General features: G+C 45.4%; 1 protein-coding gene and 1 long non-coding RNA gene across 4 annotated transcripts in view; one reads left to right on the forward strand and one right to left on the reverse strand.

The window, feature by feature from the left end:
- Nucleotides 1–5,539: 5,539 nt before the first annotated feature.
- Nucleotides 5,540–23,833, forward strand: part of LOC309859873 — a 204,954-nt gene continuing 186,660 nt past the window's right edge. For all 3 annotated transcript variants that reach the window (XR_014308998.1, XR_014308999.1, XR_014309000.1), the window contains exon 1: nt 5,540–5,672. This is a non-coding gene — a long non-coding RNA (uncharacterized lncRNA). The remainder of the gene's footprint in view (nt 5,673–23,833) is intronic.
- LOC309858929 (spermatogenesis-associated protein 31E1-like) lies at nt 14,430–20,358 on the reverse strand. The gene is made up of 4 exons (XM_082719257.1): nt 20,099–20,358; nt 19,300–19,357; nt 18,688–18,748; nt 14,430–18,435 (listed from the first exon to the last, which is right to left on the reverse strand). Exons 1-4 carry the CDS (start codon nt 20,282–20,284, stop codon nt 14,490–14,492), a joined length of 4,251 nt encoding a protein of 1,416 aa, XP_082575383.1. The 5' UTR covers nt 20,285–20,358; the 3' UTR covers nt 14,430–14,489.

A 23,833-nucleotide genomic window follows, 5' to 3' on the forward strand; every position in this document is an offset into this window, starting at 1 on the left:
AGTAAAGGGAACATGGGTAAGCTTTTACCTTCTATTGGGAGATATAATTCTTGAATTCTAGAAATCAGTGAAATGTACAAGTCTTCTAGCAAAACCTGTTCAATGTATGGGGAGAAAGAGATTAATGGGTAAGTGCATTGCTGGCTTGAGTGTATTCTCTAAGATTGCCTTAACTCTTCCACTCCCAAATTTTATATTTATTTTGACATAGTAAAAATTCATAAATGTTAAAACCACCAAGATGATTTCAGTTCTTGCACTCTCTCTTAAGCACTGTCTCAGCCTGGGCCCTCTGATTCCCTTTGCTTAAGATTTCAACCTCTGACTTTTCACCATCCCACTGTTATTCCCTAGAAAACTAGTGGACTGGTATCAGAGTGGAATGTTATAAAACAAAGAGGACATTCACAAAACACTTATTATATAACAACATTTATTATAAAAATATATAAAATGTATACAAATGTATAAATTATCATAAAAATAAATGACATTTATATAATAGAAAGGCATTTGTTATATAAAGTCTGCTTGTAATTTGAATACAAAGGGTTTTTAAAAAATATTTTATTTATTTATTTGACAGAGAGAAATAACAAGTAGGCGGAGAGGCAGGCAGAGAGAGAGGGGGAAGCAGGCTCCCCGCTGAGCAGAGAGTCCAATGCTGGGCTCGATCCCAGGATCCTGAGATCATTACCTGAGCTGAAGGCAGAGGCTTAACGCACTGAGCCACTCAGGAATTCCTGCAAAGGGTTTTAATAAGAACTTGTTCACTGATAAATTATCCATATGCTGAGTACAGGCAAAAATGTCACCCCAATAAAAAGAACACAGACATGATAGCCCTTGAGAGTGGCAGAATTAAGTTAAAAGTAGGGTACTTCTCCTGAGATGGCAGAGGTCATTTTTTTTCACATCTATAATTTATAGTATTTTTCACCATCCCTTTGTTTGTCAATACATCCATCATATATCATATCTTATCATGTCATGCCATGAAATGTTTCGTTTGGTGCCGGTCTCTCAGGGAGTTGCACGACATTCATACTTCCTGTGAGTCTGTCCCCTGATGTCTGGCTTCACCTTGACAAGTATATCAGACTCTCCCAGTGTGGTGGGGATCAGAGAATCTGTGAAATAATGACGTCCTTTCTGTAGAAGACAAGCAGGTAATGTAGACAGCGCGTCGTGGATGAACCAGTTAGACTCTCAGTTCAGTTCGTTTTCTACATCTAGTGATACATTCAGGTGATTGATTCTGACATTGAAGTTGAAATACTTCTCTTTCTACACTTGTGCTTCTCACATCATCCTCTATGGTGAGAGCTGACCAGCGCAGATGCTGCCTTCACCAGAACTGGGTCATTCGCTGACCTCGCTGCATCCTTGCTTGTAGCCCTTACCTTGGGGTGTTTCCCAGGCTGTCTGTGCTTAAGTGCACTCACAGCAGCTGCTTGGCCTGTTAGCTAGAGGTCTGTCTTAATAAGCCAGCTTGTGAGCACCATCAGTGGTTGTGTGCCCGAGGAATAGCCAATCTGTTTAATTTGGTCCAATGTATTTAGCCCCCTTGCTTCCTAGTCAAGTCACTGTGTCCATATACTTGACTGCAGGAATCCATTCTTTTCTGTCCGCAGAACTATTCACATGATCCAAAGCAAATAACATCTCCCAGTGGATTTTCCATTTTTTTACGTTGGAAAATACCTTCAAAATTTTACCTTGAATGCAATAGGATACTCACAAAAATGTAATGGAAATGCAAACTATTGCATTCTTAACGATTCTCCTGAGTATGGTGTGTGTGATCTCTGCTAAATGTTGTCCGAGGTTCCCATGGCTTCTGCACCTTCCCCACACCTCCCGTAGGTCTGATGGTCCAGGAAAGGCATGAGGTTCCTTCACTGCACTCTAACTGAATCTCACCTCCCTTTCTTTTCCCCTCAACACAACCCTCACCACAGGCTTGGGGTTTTATTTGTGCACAGCTCTGCTGTGTTTGCAGGTGAGTTGGGGCAGAATGGTTCACTCACCTCTGTGTCACCCACGCCCTGCCTATGCGGGGATGATCAAGGTTGCCAAATTTGGTGAAACAGCTCTTCTGGAGTTACACGGTCCTCATTCTTTCTGGACCCTCACGCCCTGCCTATGAGGGGATGATCAAGATTGCCAAGTTTGGTGAAACAGCCCTTTTGGAGTTCCATGGTCCTCATTCTTTCTGGACCAGCCATATAGATGGTTTGGCTGATGGAGCCCAGAACCAATGGTTGTTTTGGATTCTGGATCAGCTTCTTAGAAAAGACCAGGAATCTTGTTCATGTCAGTGGTCTCTACATTTCTACCATAAAAATCTTTCAGCATATGTAGCCTCTTATGTGTATGTGTTTATGTATTTGTAAGTTAACTACATGCATCATAAGTCTATAATTTATATCCAGTGCAAAGCTTATATAAATATAAGGATTTTTTAAAAAATGAGATGAAAAAGTTTCCAAATGGAAGTTCTAATGTGTTCCTTTGCACCACTGTGTACTGTCCTGTCCAGTCACCTGGTGAGCCCCACCACAAAAAGGTCTCTGTTCAGGCCCATTATCAAAGGAATGAGACTGAGACAAAGTGAAAGTCATGCAAACATTATTCTATACCAAGCACTAGAAGTCAGACTGACCGGCCAGGTCCACCTCCAAAAAGAGTGACCCCATCCCGATCTCACAAGCTGGTTTTATAGGGCATAACCACGGACCTCAAGGTATGTGGCTTCTATTGTTAAGGTGTTTACTCCCAGAATCGATACCTGGAACCGATACCAGGAACTAATGGGGTGTTTATTCCTGGAATGAAGTCCGTGGATGTAAGCAACAATATGGATACCTAGGCAATATGGAGTTGCTCTAGCTAAGCAGGCCCTAACAGTTAAACAGATTTTAACATTAAATAGGCCCTTACTGTCTCACTCTTAATGGACTTCCCAAGCCTCTCAGATGAGCAAAGCCAGGATGGTATCTCCAGGAACTGGACTTTGTGTACTTTTGCCTCCAATCCTCAAAATCTGTGAGGACTACTTGGAATTGCAGGCAGATTCAAGATGCGGACAAAGGTACACTTCTCACGAAGGAGTCCACCCAGAGGGAAAAGTGGAACACACTCCATTGTACTTATTTTCATGAAAGTTAATAGATTTAAATTCCCATTTGTCATTCTTTTCTTTTAGAGAAATATTACAAACTGTCATTGGGATGCCTGGGTGGGTCATTCATTAAGTGTCTGCCTTCAGCTCTGGCTCGATCCCATGACCAAGCCCCACATTGGGCTCCCTGCTGGGTGGGAAGCCTGCTTCTCCCTCTCGAGCTCCCCTGCTTGTGTTCCCTCTCTATCCTACCTCACTATCTCTCACTGTCAAATAAAATATTTAAAAAACAAACAAATGAAAAACCAGACTGTGATCCAGAGAGGTTTCTATTCTCTAAAATTTTCATTATCTAAATGGCAAGATGACTTTTCCTTCCTTTTTTTCTCTCTGAAATAAGTGATATGTACCATTATCTGGTGGTGGTGGAAATAATTTCCTGTAGGGATATCATCTGTCTGACTTAGGAAAGGGATCCTTTTACACTGCTCAAGTCGTGTAGCAGAGGAAGCACTGGATGAGAGTCAGGTGTGGAAACTGAGTATCTGTGTGGCTTGGGGAGACTCCGTGCCATGGGATCCCCATTTGTTAACTAGGTGGCTGGGATAAAGCAGAGACCAACACCACTGTGTGTGTGTGTGTGTGTGTGTGTGTGTGTGTGTGTTGGTAATGGTTGTCTCCCCTCTTCTCTTCTTCCTTTCTTTACCTACTTCTTCATCTGAAGTCCACAGTAAGTTTCTGACTGACAACGAGGGAGGATTCTGTGGGGAGGTGGTGGTGGAGGGCAGTGTCTTTGCTGTGTAAATTGAGGGAAGATAGGACACGCAGCAGGCTTTGGTCAAGTTCTGTTTCCTACTTATATTATGGGCACATTTTGTAAATGGTGTCCTGGCTATGGCCAAGAGACCTTAAACGTACCTGTCTGCCTTCATTTGCTCTCTGCAAATCCTTCCAGCCAACAGCCTGCAGCAGCCCTCCCAGTTTTAATGGAATATGAATTGTGTACTTATTTGTGAGGCAAAAGTGTCTCAGCTTCCTACCTGAGATTTCCCACCTTTTCTTCTACTGAGAAAGGTTCAAGGTAATGGAATCACTTCCCAGAAAACGTTTGTGTTGGTTCCTCGTTTGCCCTTATTCCAAGTGGGGTAAGAATGGCTACTGACACTAACAAGACATATGTCCTATTTATCGCTTCTATAAAAATAGTCTGTCCCACAAATCTTTAAAAAAAAATACTAATGCATCTGATCCACAGAACCAACTAACACACACACTCATAAAATTGCTGAGAGCAAAGAGCTGTGTCATCTCATTTATTGTTATCAGGATGAGACGAGGCAGTGATGTTTTCCTTCAAAAGACAGTAAAACTTCAAAAATTCCCATTTATTTTGTTAGAAGTTACATTATTTTATACCTCTTACAAGAATTTAATTTTATTCTGACTAAAAGCATGGTTTAGATGTAGCTTAAACTTAAAAAAGAAAGTATCTTTTTTTATGATTGTGGGATATTGTGGATGCAGGCATCTATAGGGAAATGATGTGTTGTCTCGGTTATTAAATACTACTGATTGGACATTATAGGCTATCCAGGGCCATTTTCCATAGTTCCTGTGATTCAGTAACATGAGAAAGTATCATCAAGGGAGCAAATTTCAAAATGTTAATAACATTAATAACTGTGGGTCCAAAAAATATTTTACTGCCTATGTTTTTTCTTAATTAAAAAGCGTATATATACCCACAGAACTGACACCAGCTCTTCCTCTCTTCTGAGAGAAAAGATTGTGGCATCATCACCTCAACAGGTCACCTGAGAGATTTAGGCATACACTTGAGATCTGTTATCTAGATCTTATCAAGTCAGGGCAACAGGACTCTTAAGACCAGTGAGAAATACGGAGTCTCATCTAAGTGCCCAGCTTGGAAAATATTAGGTAGATAGTGAGCTCTTTGTTATTATAATGAAATGCTGATTAAATGTATACTTTTAAAATTTAACAGATGTTAAAATGCCAATTTCCAACTAATTTAATTGAGGTAATATATATTTCAAGCAGCAACTAAATGGAATATTTTCTAAGATTTCAAAATTATTTAAGCACTGTGCCCTTTTTTAGCTGATAATATAAAGCAGAGCCTGACTTCCTGAGTCATAGAAACTGAACGTGCCTTAAGATTCTGTAAAATATGAAACTTTCTGAATACTCCAGAAGTTTAAGCTACCATAGCTGATCATTAGCTTGTGATTTTTTTCATGTTCTGAACATATGCATGATATCATCTAAGGATACTATCATATTTTAAAAGGAACAAAAAGAAAAAGCTAAAATTATTTTATGTTGTTAACAGTAAATATAAACAAACCAAAGGTAATAGAAATATTGCCGAACTGAGGGGAGAAGTAGCAGGCTGAGACTACTTCAGCTAGCAGGAGATCAGCTAGATAGCTTATCTAAAGATTGCAAACACCTGCAAATCCATCAGCAGATCGAAGAGAAGAAGAACAGCAATTCTGGAAACAGAAAAACAACCACTTTCTGAAAGGTAGGACTGGTGGAGAAGTGAATCCAAAGTGAATGGAAGATAGACCTCAGGGGGAGGGGCCGGCTCCCGGCAAGCGGCGGAGCAACGGCCCACAAAATCAGGACTTTTAAAAGTCTGTTCCGCTGAGGGACATCGCTCCAGAGGCTAAACCGGGCCGAAGCCCACGCGAGGTCAGCGTGGCCTCAGGTCCAGCAGGGTCACAAAAGGATCGGGGGTGTCTGAGTGTCACAGAGCTTGCAGGTATTATAACGGGAAAACTGGCTACAGAGACAGAGCCGACAGTAAGCTCACAGCTCAGGGTTACCTTGAACCAGCCACAGGCTCGGTGAGCTTGGAGTGAAGCCGGAGGTCAGGCAGATGGGAGTAATTGGGCACTGTTCTCTGAGGGCGCACTGAGGAGTGGGGCCCTGGGCTCTCGGCTCCTCCGGGGCATAAACCAGGAGGGCGCCATTTGTATTCCCGTCCTCTGGAACTCTATGGAAAGCGCTCAGGGAACAAAAGCTCCTGAAAGCAAACCCGAGAGGATTACTCAGCCTGGCCCCTGGTAAGGGTGGTGCAATGCCGCCTGAGGCGAAGACACTTGAGAATCACTACACCAGGCCCCTCCCGCAGAAGATCAACAAGAAATCCAGCCAAGACCAAGTTCACCTACCAAGGAGTGCGGTTTCAATACCAAGGAGAGCAGCAGAATTCCAGAGGAGGAGAAAGCAAAGCACGGAACTCATGGCTTTCTCCCTGTGACTTTTTTTTTTTTAAAGATTTTATTTATTTATCAGAGAGAGGGGGGGAGAGAGCGAGCACAGGCAGACAGAATGGCAGGCAGAGGCAGAGGGAGAAGCAGGCTCCCCGCTGAGCAAGGAGCCCGATGTGGGACTCGATCCCAGGACGCTGGGATCATGACCTGAGCCGAAGGCAGCTGCTTAACCAACTGAGCCACCCAGGCATCCCACCCTGTGACTTTTTTTAGTCTTTCAGTTAATTTAATTTTTTTCTTTTTCATTTTTTTTTTCTTGCCTTCTGGTAAAGTTTTTTTTTTTTAACTTTTACCCTTTTCTTTTTTAACGTTTTTTAACTAGTTTATCTAATATATATATTTTTCTTTTTTATAGATTTCTTTATTTATTTTCTATTTTTTTAATTCTTTTCTGTTTTTTTTTCTTCCTTTTTGAACCTCTTTTTATCCCCTTTCTCCCCCCTCACCATTTAGGATCTCTTTTGATTTGGCTAAAGCATATTTTCCTGGGGTTGTTGCCACCCTTTTAGTATTTTACTTGCTCCTTCATATACTCTTATCTGGACAAAATGACAAGACAGAAAAATTCACCACAAAAAAAAAAAAAAAAAGAACAAGAGGCAGTAACTGAAGGCTAGGGACCTAATCAATACAGACATTTATAATATGTCAGATCTAGAGTTCAGAATGACAATTCTCAAGGTTCTAGCCAGGCTCGAAAAAGGCATGGAAGATATTAGAGAAACCCTCTTGGGAGATATAAAAACCCTTTATGGAAAAATAAAAGAACTAAAATCTAACCAAGTTGAAATAAAAAAAAAAGCTATTAATGAGGTGCAATAAAAAATGGAGGCTCTCACTGCTAGGATAAATGAAGCAGAAGAATGAATTAGTGATATAGAAGACCAAATGACAGAGAATAAAGAAGCTGAGCAAAAGAGGGACAAACAGCTACTGGACCACGAGGGGAGAATTCGAGAGATAAGTGACACCATAAGACAAAACATTAGAATAATTGGGATTCCAGAAGAAGAAGAAAGAGAGACGGGAGCAGAAGGTATACTGGAGACAATTATTGGGGAGAATTTCCCCAATATGGCAAAGGGAAGGAGCATCAAAATTCAGGAGATTCAGAGAACGCCCCTCAAGATCAACAAGAATAGGCCCACACCCCGTCACCTAATAGTAAAATTAACAAGTCTCAGTGACAAAGAGAAAATCCTGAAAGCAGCCCGGGAAAAGAAGTCTGTAACATACAATGGTAAAAATATTAGATTGGCAGCTGACTTATCCACAGAGACCTGGCAGGCCAGAAAGAGCTGGCATGATATTTTCAGAGCACTAACGAGAAAAACATGCAGCCAAGAATACTATATCCAGCTAGGCTATCATTGAAAATAGAAGGAGTGATTAAAAGCTTCCAGGACAAACAAAAACTGAAGAATTTGCAAACACCAAACCAGCTCTACAGGAAATTTTGAAAGGGTCCTCTAAGCAAAGAGAGAGCCTACAAGTGGTAGATCAGAAAGGAACAGAGACTATATACAGTAACAGTCACCTTACAGGCAATATAATGTCACTAAATTCATATCTCTCAATAGTTACCCTGAATGTTAATGGGCTAAATGCCCCTGTCAAAAGACACAGGGTATCAGAATGGATTAAAAAAATCTATATGTTGCCTCCAAGAAACTCATTTTAAGCCCTAAGACACCTCCAGATTTAAAGTGAGGGGTTGAAAAGAATTTACCATGCAAATGGACATCAGAAGAAAGCAGGAGTGGCAATCCTTATATCAGATCAATGAGATTTTAAGCCAAAGACTATAATAAGAGATGAGGAAGGACACTATATCACTATATCATACTCAAAGGATCTGTCCAACAAGAAGATCTAACAATTTTAAATATCTATGCCCCCAACATGGGAGCATCCAACTATATAAACCAATTAATAACAAAATCAAAGTAACACATAAACAATAATACAATAATAGTAGGGGACTTTAACACTCCCCTCACTGAAATGGACAGATCATCCAAGCAAAAGATCAACAAGGAAATAAAGGCCTTAAACGACACACTGGACCAGATGGACATCACAGATATATTCAGAACATTTCATCCCAAAGTAAAAGAATACACATTCTTCTCTAGTGCACATTGAACATTCTCCAGATCACATCCTCGGTCCTAAATCAGGACTCAACCGGTATCAAAAGTTTGGGATCATTCCCTGCATATTTTCAGACCACAATGCTCTAAAGCTAGAACTCAAGCACAAAAGGATATTTGGAAAGAACCCAAATACATGGAGACTAAACAGCATCCTTCTAAAGAATAAATGGGTCAACCGGGAAATTAAAGAAGAATTGAAAAAGTCATGGAAACAAATGATAATGAAAATACAACGGTTCAAAATCTGTGCGACACAACAAAGGCAGTCCTGAGAGGAAAATATATAGTGGTACAAGCCTTTCTCAAGAAACAAGAAAGGTCTCAGGTACACAACCTAATCCTATACCTAAAGGAGCTGGAGAAAGAACAAGAAAGAAACCCTAAGCCCAGCAGGAGAAAAGAATTCATAAAGATCAGAGCAGAAATCAATGAAATAGAAATGGAAAAAAACAATAGAGCAAATCAATGAAACTAGGAGCTCGTTTTTGAAATAATTAATAAAATTGATAAACCCCTGACCAGACTTATCAAAAAGAAAAGAGAAAGGACCCAAATAAATAAAATCATGAATGAAAGAGGAGAGATCACAACTAACACCAAAGAAATACAAACTATTAGAAGAACATAGTATGAGCAACTCTACGCAAACAAATTTGACAATCTGGAAGAAATGGATGCATTCCTAGAAACATATAAACTACCACAACTGAACCAGGAAGAAATAGAAAGCCTGGACAAACCCATAACCTGTAAGGAGATTGAAATGGTCATTAAAAATCTCCAAACAAACAAAAGCCCAGGGCCAGATGGCTTCCCGGGGGAATTCCACCAAACATTTAAAGAAGAACTAATTCCTATTCTCCTGAAACTGTTCCAAAAATTGGCAATGGAAGGAAAGCTTCCAAACTCATTTTATGAGGCCAGGATCACCTTGATCCCAAAACGAGACAAGGATCCTATCAAAAAAGAAAGCTATCGACCAATATCCTTGATGAACACAGATGCGAAAATTTCACCAAAATACTAGCCAATAGGATTCAACAGTACATTAAAAGGATTATTCACCACGACCAAGTGAGATTTATTCCAGGGCTGCAAGGTTGGTTCAACATCCGCAAATCAGTCAATGTGATACAACACATCAATAAAAGAAAGAACAGGAACCATATGATACTCTCCATAGATGCTGAAAAAGCATTTGACAAAGTACAGCATCCCTTCCTGATCAAATCTCTTCAAAGTGTAGGGATAGAGGGCACATAAATCAATATCATCAAAGCCATTTATGAAAAACCCACCGCAAATATCATTCTCAATGGAGAAAAACTGAAAGCTTTTCCTCTAAGGTCAGGAACACGGCAGGGATGTCCATTATCACCACTGCTATTTAACATAGTACTAGAGGTCCTAGCCTCAGCAATCAGACAACAAAAGGAAATTAAAGGCATCCAAATCGGCAAAGAAGAAGTCAAATTATCACTCTTTGCAAGTGATATGATACTGTATGTGGAAAACCCAAAAGACTCCACTCCAAAACTGCTAAAACTTGTACAGGCATTCAGTAAAGTGTCAGGATATAAAATCAATGCAAAGAAATCAGTTGCATTTCTCTACACCAACAGCAAAACAGAAGAAAGAGAAATTAAGTAGTCCATCCCATTTACAATTGCACCCCAAACTATAAGATACCTAGGAATAAACCTAAACAAGGAGGCACAGAATCTATACTCAGAAAACTATAAAGTACTCATGAAAGAAATTGAGGAAGACACAACGAAATGGAAAAATGGTCCATGCTACTGGATTGGAAGAATAAATATTGTGAAAATGTCTATGCTACCTAAAGCAATCTACACATTTAATGCAATTCCTATCAATGTACCATCCATCTTTTTCAAAGAAATTGAACAAATAATTCTAAAATTTATATGGAACCAGAGAAGAGCTCAAATATCCAAATGGATATTGAAAAAGATAGCCAGAGTTGGTGGCATCACAATTCTGTAATTCAAGTTCTTTTACAAAGCTGTCAACATCAAGACAGCATGGTACTGTCACAAAAACAGGCACGTAGATCAATGGAACAGAATAGAGAGCCCAGAAATAGACCCTCAACTCTATGGTCAACTAATCTTCGACAAAGTAGGAAAGAATGTCCAATGGAAAAAAGACAGCCTTTTTAATAAATGGTGTTTGGAAAATTGGACAGCCGCATGCAGAAAAATAAAATTGGACCATTTCCTTACACAACACACAAAAATAGACTCAAAATGGATGAAGGACCTCAATGTGCGAAAGGAATCCATCAAAATCCTTGAGGAGAACACAGGCAGCAACCTCTTCGACCTCAGCCGCAGCAACATCTTCCTAGGAACATCGCCAAAGGCAAGGGAAGCAAGGGTAAAAATGAACTATTGGGATTTCATCAAGATCAAAAGCTTTTGCACAGCAAAGGAAACAGTTAACAAAATCAAAAGATAACTGACAGAATGGGAGAAGATATTTGAAAATGACATATCAGATAAAGGGCTAGTGTCCAAAATCTATAAAGAACTTAGCAAACTCAACACCCAAAGAACAAATAATCCAATCAAGAAATGGGCAGAGGACATGAACAGACATTTCTGCAAAGAAGACATCCAGATGACCAACAGACACATGAAAAAGTGCTCCATATCACTCGGCATCAGGGAAATACAAATCAAAACCACAATGAGATATAACCTCACACCAGTCAGAATGGCTAAAATCAACACGTCAGGAAATGACAGATGCTGGTGAGGATGTGGAGAAATGGGAACCCTCCTACACTGTTGGTGGGAATGCAAGCTGGTGCAGCCACTCTGGAAAACAGCATGGAGGTTCCTCAAAATGTTGAAAATAGAACTGCCCTATGACCCAGCAATTGCACTATTGGGTATGTACCCTTAAGATTCAACGTAGTGATCCAAAGGGGCACATACACCCGAATGTTTATAGCAGCAATGTCCACAATAGCCAAACTATGGAAAGAACCTAGATGTCCATCAAGAGATGAATGGATCAAGAACAAGTGGTATATTTACACAATGGAATACTATGCAGCCATCAAAAGAAGTGAAATCTTGCCATTTGCGACAACATGGATGGAACTAGAGCGTATCATGCTTAGCGAAATTAGTCAAGCAGAGAAAGATAACTATCATATGATCTCCCTGATATGAGGAAGTGGTGATGCAACATGGGGGCTTAAGTGGGTAGGAGAAGAATCAATGAAACAAGATGGGATTGGGAGGGAGACAAACCATAAGTGACTCTTAATCTCACAAAACAAACTGAGGGTTGCTGGGGGGGAGGGGGGTTGGGAGATGGGGTGGGTTTATGGACATTGGGGAGTGTATGTGCTTTGGTGAGTTCTGTGAAGTGTTTAAACCTGGTGATTCACAGACCCATACCCCTGGGGATAAAAATATATGTTTTTAAAAAATAAAAAAAATTAAAAAAAAATATATTGTCGAACTGTTTCATTTCTAAAACAGCTTCATGTGTTTGACACTGTGAGTTCTTTGATTTAAAAATAAAGCAAGCCTCACAAACCTACCACAAGCTGCTCTGCGCCAAAGAGCATGCTGTCTGTATATTTGAGTCAATGACCTCTCTGCTGGTTCACTCCATCCCACATTCCAATGGCTGTAGGCCTCCCTACGACATTTCCAATGTGAATAAGTCACTTTGGGTGGAGGGACTTGTCCCTAACAAAATAAAGAACATGACCCCTGAGGCCATTTCACTAAACTGTTGCTAAAACTGGACAAATAAGATTTCTTCCCTCATTAGACGATGGCAAAGTTTTGTTTTCAGTTTCTGATTCTTTAAACTGTGCGTGGGAGCTCAAGCTAATAAAAATTTCTGAAGGAAAGGATTTTTCAGGTTTACATGGGGAATCTAAGTCTTTTTCAGAAGTAATTAAAAAATACACAAGCCTTTACAGCACAACTTCACTGCCAGTTTGTTAAGTGGCTTCAGATCCAAGCGGGGCCTGACACTGGGTGGCTACTTGGGCTCCTAAGGATGGAGGTGAGGCCTCTGTTCAAGGTATGTCTTTGGCATCTGCAGGGCACTGGGAGGCCTCTGTGTGGGCTCTTCAGAGCTGTGTGTGGGTATTCAGATCGGTTTCTGAGGTGTGCCTGAGAGAAATCTGTGTGGATCTCTGTCACAGGTCTCTGCGAAGTCTCTTGGTGTTGTTCACTGTGAGAGTTTCTGCATAAGGTCTGTGTGGGAGGGCCTTGAAGATCATCCCTGGACATGGTGTTCATGAGGGCTCTTGATGTTGGCCCCTGTCAGAGGTCTCTGTGTAGGATCTATGTGGGCTTTGTGTGGGTCTCTGTGGGAGGTCTCAGTGTGGGTCTCTGTATGAGTCTCTGTGGGAGGCCTTGGTGGGTCTCTGTCAGAGGTCTCTGCACAAGGTCTCTTGGCATGGGGCTTTCCCTTTCTGGCCTTCTTGTACCATCTGGCAGGAGAAGGGCAAGGGGATTTGCTCCTTCCTGTTTCTGGCTGTTCCACCAGCCTCCTGTCCACGGCACTTCTACTAACAGGAGTGTGGAGTGCACATCTGACTTGTGGGACTCTCTACCATGTGAGTTATGTGTGAGGGGCCCTAGAGGATGATTTTGGGCTGGGACCGGGGCACACGGGCGGTGGGGGAGCCTCCTGGACTGCACGCTCATTCTGGACACCTCCTTCCAGCCGGTGGTGGGACAAGCCCCATCTTGTCCTCCTGCCCTTCTGGGCTCTGAGGTAACCATGACCAGGAGCCAGGCCAGTCCCTTGGCCTCTGAGTCCCCACCAGTCCCCTGGGAGCCATCCTTGGGCCACACGTGTACATAAAGGTCACAGACCACAAGTCTTCCCGGGGCCCGCAGTCCTACAAGCTTATCAAATTGTGCAGAACTTAATTTCTCTGCCTGAAGGCCTGGCTGTCTCTGGGAACCTGGCTTTCCATGTGGGAGCTCAGGTGGCTTCTGTACAACCCCCGCCCCACCCTCTTCACAACCCCACCCCTGGACTTGGCAGCTGGAGTAGGGTGGAAATCCTGTGGGGACAGTCCCGGGGCCTCTAACTTCTCCCCTCTGGGCCTGTAGGTGGCAGTGGGACACAAAGGGTCCTCAGTCGTCACACCAGGCATGGGCTTACCCTGACACTTGGCTTCCTTCCTGGCCTCCCACACTAAGTACAGGGTCCCCCTGCCTACAGCCACACCCCACCCATCCCCCAGAAGGGGAAGGGGGTGCTGGTGAGAAGGCCCCTTCAGTGCCCTGGGGCTGGGCAGGCTGGTGCCTGGGGGTCTCTGTGGCATCCCACACACCCTCAGTGCTGGGAGAGAGCTCATCCCTTGCTGCTCCGAGTGTAAGAGGGGCTGCATGGAGCTAAGATGAGATTATCTGGGGGTGAGAAGGCTCCTGGGATGGCCGTCCTCTACTCCCCACAGGATACGTGGATGGGGGCAGGATTTCTCACCTCTGACCTCAAGGCCAGCCTTGCGTCTCCCAACTGCAGGCCCCACTCTGATCTAGGACTCTATCTTCCTGGAGCCTGAGTGGGATTTATGCCTCAGCAGACCCTCCCTACAACCACACAAATTTCAGGTGGAAGGAAAGCAGGAGAGGATGGGCAGAGCAAGGTCCCACTCTGGGTCTTGTTCACCTTGTCATGGAAATGGAAGGTGTGTGAGGAAGGGGACAGGGTGGACCCCAAGGTCCCTGGCCCTCCAAGGCCCCATCATTCTGGAAACCAAAGCAGGCCTTTGGGGAGAGAAAACTCTGATCCCCTCCACCCAAGCAGGGCACACACAAAGTCCAGCACCACTCATGAGAGAAAAAACACCAAACATATATTTTTAGGAGACAAAATTGTGGCATGGGGAAGTCATTAGCACACAGAGGATGTGCTAATATGAGAAAAAATGGACTTTCTTTGCATATACTCGATTTTTTCTTGAGGGAAATCTTTCTGACCAGAAAAGATGTGTGAAGCGTTCTCTGCCTGATAGGTTGAGGCATATTTTCGAAAACTGCATGTAGGATAATGATGAACTCGACCTGAGACACCTGCCACCATTGGCTGGTGCTGGCTGGGTCTGCCTGGGGGCCCCAGGTTCCTGGGGAGGCTTTTCCATTCACCATTCCTGTATCTGGTCAGCTGGCTCTTGCTAGGGCAGCTATGGCCCTTGGAGGTACCAGGCTGATTGGAGGTTATTCCTCCCATCACTCTCTTCAGGTCTGTAGAGGCGAAAGCCCTGTGAGGGCAAGAATGCCTATGTACTGGGGCCTGCAATTCCTTGTGCTGATACATCTCTGAGGCCTGAATTCCTTGGTGGAGTCCCAATTTTTCCACCAGGATTTGTCCCACGGCTGTCACTACCGTCTGAGTTTCGGCAGCCCTGTTGTCCATAACTGATCTGCTTCTGACTGGTACCCAGCTCGGGGCAGAAGCCGATGCAGGCTTGCCTTTTTGAAGGGGGCCTTCCAGTCCTTTGCTCTTTTTATTGGGATTAAGGCACTGCAGAAAGTTCTTCATCCTTTGTCTAAAGTGGCTTTCCGGAAAAACATGTCCCTTTTCCGGTGGCATGAGCCGGAGGTATTTGCTCCCAAGGCTCTCTCCTGATCCTCTGACCTGGGGAGGGTGGCCTATCTTGCTAGCTTGGAAAGCCCTGCTTGCCAATGGTTCTGCACACCTGTCTTCATTCTCTTCTGGTTTGGGTCTCTTCTCGTCCTTTCCCTCATCAGTGATCTCATTGTTGCTCTGGCTGTCACTTGGTTCCTCAACCTTTGGTCCACAGGGCTCTTGCTGCCCCTTACTGCTTGATCCACTTGAGCTAAGGTTATGTGACACCGGGGAAGATGGTGTCTCTCCACTGGCACGTTCCATTTGGGAACAGGAGGGTGACTCTTGAGTGGTCAAGCTGTCTGCAGCAAGGACAGCATTAGTGTGAGAGTCTGGTGGGAGCACATTGGTGCCACTGTCTTCAACAAGCACACAAGTGGCAAAGTCCGGAAGGAGGAGGTCACTGGGAGAATCTTGAGGAAGCTCACTAGTGGTAGAGCCTTCAGGCTGGTTCTCTGACTCTATCTTCTCTTGGAGCTCAACCTTACTAACCTTTGTTTCAAGGCTTACCTCCTCTGGATCTTGAGCAACCAACACTGTAGATGGTGAGGGGCTTTTCCTAGCACCTGGATATCCTGATATCAGATCCACATAAATGGCTGGTTTGTTGGCCAGCCCACTGGGTCTTAAGACAACTTTCCAGGCAGGGGCCTTCTTGGCCTCCATAGCCTCTGTGGCCCCTTCAGACCTTGGAGATTGGGACCTGAGCTTCATCTTCAGTGTTGCTACCATGTCTGGTGAGGCCTGACCCCCACTCTCTTTTAGCTCATTCCTGGCCATTGCTAAACTTGGACTTGGTTCCAGGTTGTCTTTCTTGGCCCCCATACCAGTCTTGCTGTGTAGGGTTCTGTTTGGGAGGCTGAGAATGGAGGCCCAAGAAGGTGAACTGCCCTCCTGTCTTGATAAAGACATCTTTGAGGACTGATGGCCATCACCAGGTAAAGTCCTTCCCAGGGCCTGCTGGATTTGCTCACGTATGGGTGAGGGAACAGGCAGGGGACTCCCTGAAGTGGGATCAGACTTTTCAGTTATACCCTTCTCTTCTGGATGGGGCTGAGGTGGTTTCCCCAAGAACTTGTAAAATTTGGCTTTTGAGGGGGCCCCAGGTACAAAGGTGGCTGAGCATGGAAAGGGGGACTGGGGAAAAGGCAAATGTTGAGCTTCAAGTAGTTTGAGATCTATGGGCTCAACAGTTTGGAGAGGTAGGTCCCACTTACGCCTCACTCGAAAACTTATGATGTGTGTTTCCAGCTTCTGCTGAGTGTTAGGACAAAGGAAGGACAGCTCATGGGAGGTGTTTACGCAGAGCTCCTGATCCTTTAAGGGTGCTAGATTTCTGATAGCCATGTGGGGTTGGGACTTGGGAAAAGCATGGCTGGCCACAAACCAGGATCGACGCACAGTCACAGGGATCAGACCTATATTGATCTGTCCTAATTTCCTGTGTAAATGAACCTTTAAAGTTTTTTCTATATGTTTCTTGTCTGGGCCCCTGGCTAAGTATTTTCCTGGACCACCCTCCAAGGCCCCTATTAAGGGTCTTCCAAACTCCTTCTCAGAGTTGGTTCCCAGAACCTTCACTGGGAATCTAGCTGAGATCCTGGAGAGACCTGTTGGTGTCCTCTTCAGACACTGCCATAGACCCTTACCAAAGTTCTTCTCTAGTTTGAATCTTGCTTTATACTTCCTGTGGTATCTGGACCTGGTCCTCCATGTAGCTTGGCTGCTTTTACCTTTAAACACAAAGGGCCTTGAGAGCCCCTGCTCTCTCTGTGCCTGACTCATTCCCGGGGATTCATCCTGAGACCACCTCAGTTCCAGAGACAGCTGAACCTTGTGGGGCAAGCTGCTTTGCTGTTTATCCCTGCTGAGCTTCCTCTGAAGCTGTGGCTTCTGGATATTAAAGATGACAAAGTCCCCTTGATAGGTAGAACCTGATCTGTGGGCCCGGGAGGCCTGGTGGTCCTCTAGAAGCTTGGGAGGGACTTGGCTAAAGAATTTTGGAGATCTTTCCTCCATAGTGGGTAAAGTCTTCCCCCTTCCTTGTTGCTTTGGCAACAAGGGCCACTCCAGATGTTGCATTTTAGTTGGGGTGAAGGATTGTGTCTTTTTCTGGGATGTAGCAAAAGATACCCTACTGGTCCTCCTCTGGGATGGGAGAGAAGGTGGTCTTATTGGGACAGAGGGTGCAAGGGGGACTTGGGGCTGGGGCAAGGTTAGTGTTGAGGGTTGAGTTTGGATCCCACGGTGGAACAATGGTGGGGCATGGGAAAACTGTGAAGATACTTGATCCTGGTTTAGAACGGGCAAGCAATTAGAGGTCCCATTGAATAAAACAGAGGGAGACTGTAGTGGAGAAGAGTGGGTAGAAAACAAGGCAGTGGTCACCAGGGACTCACTGTGCAGAGAGGGGAGACCCCAGAAGAGCTGGCTGCGTTTCCATTGCAAGTGGTCTTCCAAGACCTTGGGAGATGAGAACGGCTGAGGTTGGGCCAGTGGCTCTGCTTTGTTTTTCATGTTCCAGAAGGATGGCTGGGTGGTGGTGGTCTGCTCAGTACCCAGAAGCTTCCACAGAGTCCCCCAGAAGCTCACGTGGTCATCTGGGCACCCCTGTTTGAAAACTGACCCAACCTTTTCTTTCTCCTTCCAACTCTTCAGTTCTACCCTTTTGTTGATTAGTAGTTCAAGGAGCTTCTGGACATCCGGATTGACAAACGGAGGGTTATGAGTCTCTATCTGCCTGTTAGTAAGGCCACGCCAGAATGAGGCATCTGGTGGGTGGCAGGACACGTGTTCTTGCTGGCATTTTTGCTGTAATGTGCCAGGCAAGAACAAGGACTTGGTACTTTCCCACCACCAGGAAAAGGAAAAAATGGGGTAGCTGGCATGGCCAAGGCCTGAGATGGCTGGAATGAGAGAGGCCCAGTTGGAATGACTTGGAAGAAAGTTCTTTCTCACTGTGTCTGGTAGGATTTTTTTAAAGTTAGTTTGCTCTTCTTGAGGTCTCACTGGCAGGGTGGAGGCCAGAGGCCGAGGGGGCCCTGTCAGTGGAGCACGAGCAGGTGATGAGGCCACGGCAGGAGGAGCGCCTTCCACAGGCTCCCTGCATGGCTGATGGGCTCCAGCTGGTGCCCCTTGGCACACATGACCAGGGGCTGCTTGATGTAAGGACTGGTGAAAGCCCCCCTGGTCAGAGACCCTTGTCAGGTGGCTGTGGGAGACAAGAGGTGTGAGCTGTCCCTGCAGCAGCCTGGGGCCGGGAGAGGACCCCATGGCCCTCCACGCCCCACACCCACATCACAATGCTCCTGCTGTCCCTCAGCCCGGGGCTTTGGTCACAATCTGTCCCATGGCTCCTCCCAGCACCCCCAAGCAGCCCCAGAGGCCGGTTCCCTGCAGCCCTGGGGGTCACACCACAGACTCGGGGAGGCCCACCCAGGGGATAAGGGGGCAGATCCATTACCTTTGCAGAAGGGAGACTAAACTGCGGAATTCTTCCAGCTCGTGCAGGCAATTTCTGCAAGCTGGAAACAGGAGACTGGGTCAAGGGGAAGGCGGGGGCCCAGGTGTCTTACAGGAGACTGGGTATAATGTCCCTTTAGGGGAAACCTTTGGTGGATTGGACTTAGAAGCCCCAAACAGCACTGTCAAAGGTCATGTGCCCACACGGTGATTACAGGGTTCATTTTGGGGATCGCTTTGTCTTTTCCAAAGTGTTTTCTCACTCATGACCTTGCTGGGGGAGGAAGGACTGCATGGCTTTACAGAGGAATCTGAGCTGAGTTGAACAGCTTGTCCACAGTGGAAGCAGGAGGTCCTGCCCCTAGTCTAGGCCCTGGGCCCCTGCTGGGCGACACCCGTTTCCAGCCCCTCAGGGCTTTTTTCTGGTGCAGAATCTGGGAAGCCTCTGGGTGGGTTGTGATCTCCCTCCCAGGAGCCCCCAACCCGCCTCCCAGGGCTCTGTTTCCTGAGGGATGGGCTCAGGCCCTGGTGTCTTGGGAGATGGTGGGGCCGGGCTTCAGAGCAGGGGGCACAGTGTAACTGGGGCACGCAGGGGTGAGTGGTGGACACTCACCTTTCAGAGTCTGGCTTCTCTGGCTTCTCTTGCTTCTCTTCCGTGGCTCTGCTTGGTACTGAGATAAGAGAACATTGGGAGGCTGGGACCCCCAGCCCAGCAGCAGGTGCTCACTGCTCATGAGTAGTGTGACTTCCTACATTTAACTAAGGGGGTGGGCGGACTGTGATTTTCTTTAGTTTTACTCATTTCCTTTTCAAAATGGATACAAATATTTCCAGTTTTCCTCTTTGAAGAATGTACAGAAGGATATCCTATGTGAGAAGTTTGCCACTGTTCCTCTGCTCAAGAAACACACATAATACCAGACCTGGTGGCGCAACTGGACTTTTTCACATAGTACCCCACTTTCCAAGGCCAGAGCCCCACTCTAGCTGCTGCTTGGGACCTCCTGGGCTCAGTACTGCCCTCAATCAGCCCTGAAGGGGGAACATTCACCTGAAATACCTGTCCTTGGACCGTGGCTGGTGACACAGTGCTCAGGGGCCTGACCTCCGCTAGAGAGGCAGCTTTTAGCCTCTGGTCCTTGGCCACCGGTCACTGTGTTTGGGACACTGCCCTGGACCCCTCCACCACACCTGGATTCTGGCCTGAGATCTTCAGGAAGAAATCCTCGTGTCCCTCTAACCCCTGCTGAGTCTGGCTTGTCCTGGATGGATGGTGGTCTGCTCTCTTCTGAGAATACCCATTCTATTCTTTCCCATTTCAGGAGTCTCTCCAGTGACTCAGAAAAGTGGAAAGAATAATAGCAAAGAAGATAGAATCACACTCTGCTGGGTCTGGGCCGAGGGTTCCTTACCTTCCCGCTCTTTTTGTGTTTCTTGCCTGGTGGTGAGGATGGATCAGGCTGGAAATAAGAAACTAAATATACAAAGAGCCCTATCCCACATACAAGGGCAAAGATGACATTAACTGCCCAGATAATGGGACTGGAGCTCAGCCAACCATTAAAAAAGAATTGCTGAGGGAAGAGATAATTTTTCATCTCTTCCCTCAGCAGACATTAATGTCTGATCGCACTGCTGCCTCAGACAACTGAGCTCTGAGACTTAGCGTCCAACCACACTGCTGTCCTCAGACAACTGAGCCCTGGGTGTGGAGGTGCAGATACAAGCCCCAGGCCCACATCACAGAGCTAGTGTCTGGTCACAAAGGGCTCCTGAGGGAGGGGGAGGGAGCCCCACCCTGTGGCTCTATCCCTCCGCCCTCCCAGGCCTCCAAGTCCCTCCCCTCAGCAGACACCAATCTCTTCTCTGTATCTATGAATCTGAGTTTTTTTTTTCCCCAATTCTACATACAAGTGAAACTATATGGTATTTATCTTTCTCTTATTTTATTTAACAAGGTATTCTCAAGGTTCTCCATGTTACCACGACCATCACCATTTTATTATTTTTTATGGCTGAATAGTATTGATGTGTGTGATATCTTTATCCATTCACCTCAGTATACATGATTCATTTAAGACTGATTTTTTTCTTATTGACTTTCTGTGTGGATGACTTTTCCATTGATGTAAACTGTTGAAGTTCTATACTGTGGGGAACCACATGTTTAATGTTTTTGATGTCACAACCTTTTAAAAATATAAATCTTTTAACTAATTATTGTAGTTTTAGTTAAACATATTATTTTTGTCTTCACTCTAGCTTTTTTTTTTTTTTTTTTTGTCCATTGTCTGGTTTGTCAGGGACCAAGAAAGTCCCCACCATCAGTGGGCTCTGGATGGGAATTGCTGGGCCTGTGGTGGTCTTTGCCTTGTTTTTTTGTTGTCTGTTGTGTTGTTTGTTGTATTTGGAGAAATGGGACAAGCAGAGAGTAAGGGACCTGTGACACCCCTAGGTCTTGTTCTCGAACATTTCAAGGATTTTCGAGGTAAAGCCACCCAGTCGGTGACAAGGTTTCCCCGGGAACACTAAAAACACTCTGCCAGTTAGAGTGGCCCACAGGGTGGCTGCCGGAAGGAACGTTTGCCTAGGTTCAGATCTATTCTACCCTGAGTGAGGTGTTCAATCTACATCGAGACCAAATACCGTACATTGTGGCCTGGTGATATCTGATAGAAGAGCCACCGTCATGGCTCAAGTCCCACCTTCCCCTGCTAATGAAACCATCTCTCTCCCTCTAAGGCAGGTCAAAGACCAAAACCAGAACAGACAGATAAGGGGGAACCAGGGAAGAAGACCGTCCTCCCCCATCGGATGTGGAGGATGTGGAATTCCCCATCCCCATCTGTCCCCTAAACTTGACTCTCAGTCCTGAGATGCCCTTACCAGTCCACCTCATATGTGGTTGGGGTCCACCTATGGGACCACCAAGCAGAGAGACCGCCCTGATCTTTCCCCTTTCCTCTATCCCCCTCTGCCTCCCTTTACCTCACCAGTGCTGTTGCCGCCAATGCTGCCTCTCCGTGAGTTTGCTCTACCATATGGGAGAGGGCACCCCCACCTAACCTAACCTATATCCCTTTCTCCTCTTCTAACATCTATAACTGGAAGGCCCAACACAAATCCTTTTATGTCCTCCCTCAGGATATTAATTAGTCTCTTGGAGACTGTCTTTCTTATCCACCAACCTACCTGGGTGGATATTCAACAGCTCCTTATGCCTCTCTTTAACGCAGAAGAGAGGGATCACATCATGCGAGAAACTCATAAGGTGAAAAGTGAGATACTTGGCAGGGACCTCGATCCCTGCCGAATGGAGGACTACTGCCTGAGGGAACCCCCCAACTGGGATCCAAACTCCAATGAAGGCAAGGAGAGCTTACATTTCTACCACCAGGCTCTACTGGCAGGCCTCCGTGCAGCTGCAAGGAGACCCATAAATTTATCTAAAACTGGTACAGTGGCTCAAGGTAAGAATGAGTCTCCAGGGGCTTTCCTAGAAAGGCTTATTGAAGCCTATAAAATGTATAGTCAGATTGAGCCTAGGGCACCCGAAAATCAGAGGGCAATGAATCTTGCATTTGCCAGTCAGTCAGCCCCAAGATATAAGGAGGAAACTTCAGAAAGTTGAAGGATTTGAAGGGAAGAATCTGACTGAGTTAGTGGGAATAGCAGAAAAGGTGTTTAACAACAGGGATGCACACGAGGATGAAAAGCAGACAAAAAAACTGGTTAAGGTTTTGGCATTACATGAGGAGGGGAGGAGACAGGTAGGGGATAGTAAATGAAAGGAAAAGCCTAAGCACAGAGAAGGCAGGCGGGGAGACTTAGATTCAGATCAGTGTGCTTACTGTAAGGAAAAAGGACATTGGGCCAAGGAGTGCCCCCAAAAGAAGACAGCAATGCTTGCCACCAGAGACTGAAGGGGCCATGGTTCGAACCCCCTCTCTAAACCTCAGGTAAAAATTGAAGTGGAGAGGAAATCAATTGATTTTTTGGTGGACACAGGAGCCCAATTTTTATCATTACTTAAACCTATGGAAAAACTATCTGGAGAGGAAGTCTAGGTACAAGGAGCAAATGGCACAGAGAGGCATAAATGGACAACAGAAAGGACTTTAAATTTGGCCTCAGGAGTAGTTAAACATTGATTTTTTTCCCTTCATAATGCTCCATGTAACTTGATGGGAAGAGATCTCCTCCACAAGTTATGAGCTGGCATTCAGTTCTTGGAAGGAGACATGACTGTAACCTTGAGACAACCCACTGTACAGGTGCTTATGGCAGCAGTAGATGAATACTTCCTTTATGAGCCAGTCTCAAAACCACAGAAGACAAACGGGGGGAGCCTTCTCCAAACCCTACAGGTCGAGTTTCCCTAGGTCTTGGCAGAAGGGAACCCGCCTGGCTTGGCCAGGGGACAACAGCCAGTGGTGGTGCAATTAAAGGCGATGGCTATGGCTGTTCGCGTTTGGCAGTCCCCCCTCCCCCGGGGAGCAAAGGAAGAGATCAGAAAACACATTAACTGTCTCAGAGGAGATGGGATCCTATTTCCTTGCAAATCTCCATGGAGCACACCTTTGTTGCCCATCAAAAAAGCTGAGACTGAGGAGTACCGACCTGTTTAGGACTTGCGAGAAGTTAACAAACGGGTTGTAGATATCCACCCAACGGTGCCTAACCCCTATACCCTACTCTCCCTCCTGGGCCCCGAAAGAACTGTGTATACCATCTTAGATCTCAAGGATGCATTTTTCTGCATCTATTTAGCAAGGGAATCTCAGCCCCTTTTTGCTTTTGAGTGGTCTGACCCACAAGAAGGTTTCCAAGGTCAGCTCACCTGGACAAGACTTCCCCAAGGATTCAAGAATTCACCCACCATTTTTGACAAGGCCCTACATAAGGATTTGTGTGAGTACAGAACCTCCAACCTGGGAGTCACTCGGTTACAGTATGTTGATAACTTGGCTAGTAGCCGCTGAGGACTATGAGTCATGTTTGTGGGGGACGAGAGCTCTCTTACAGACTCTGCAGGTAATAGCATATCGGGTGTCAGCAAAGAAAGCACAGCTCTGTCAGAGCCATTCCACTTATCTAGGCTTTGATCTCCACGAGGGTGTGCGTTCACTGTCTGAGTCCAGGAAACA

The sequence above is a fragment of the Mustela nivalis genome (genome assembly GCF_964662115.1).
Source record: "Mustela nivalis genome assembly, chromosome: 2".
In the NCBI taxonomy this organism is placed as follows: Eukaryota; Metazoa; Chordata; class Mammalia; order Carnivora; family Mustelidae; genus Mustela; species Mustela nivalis.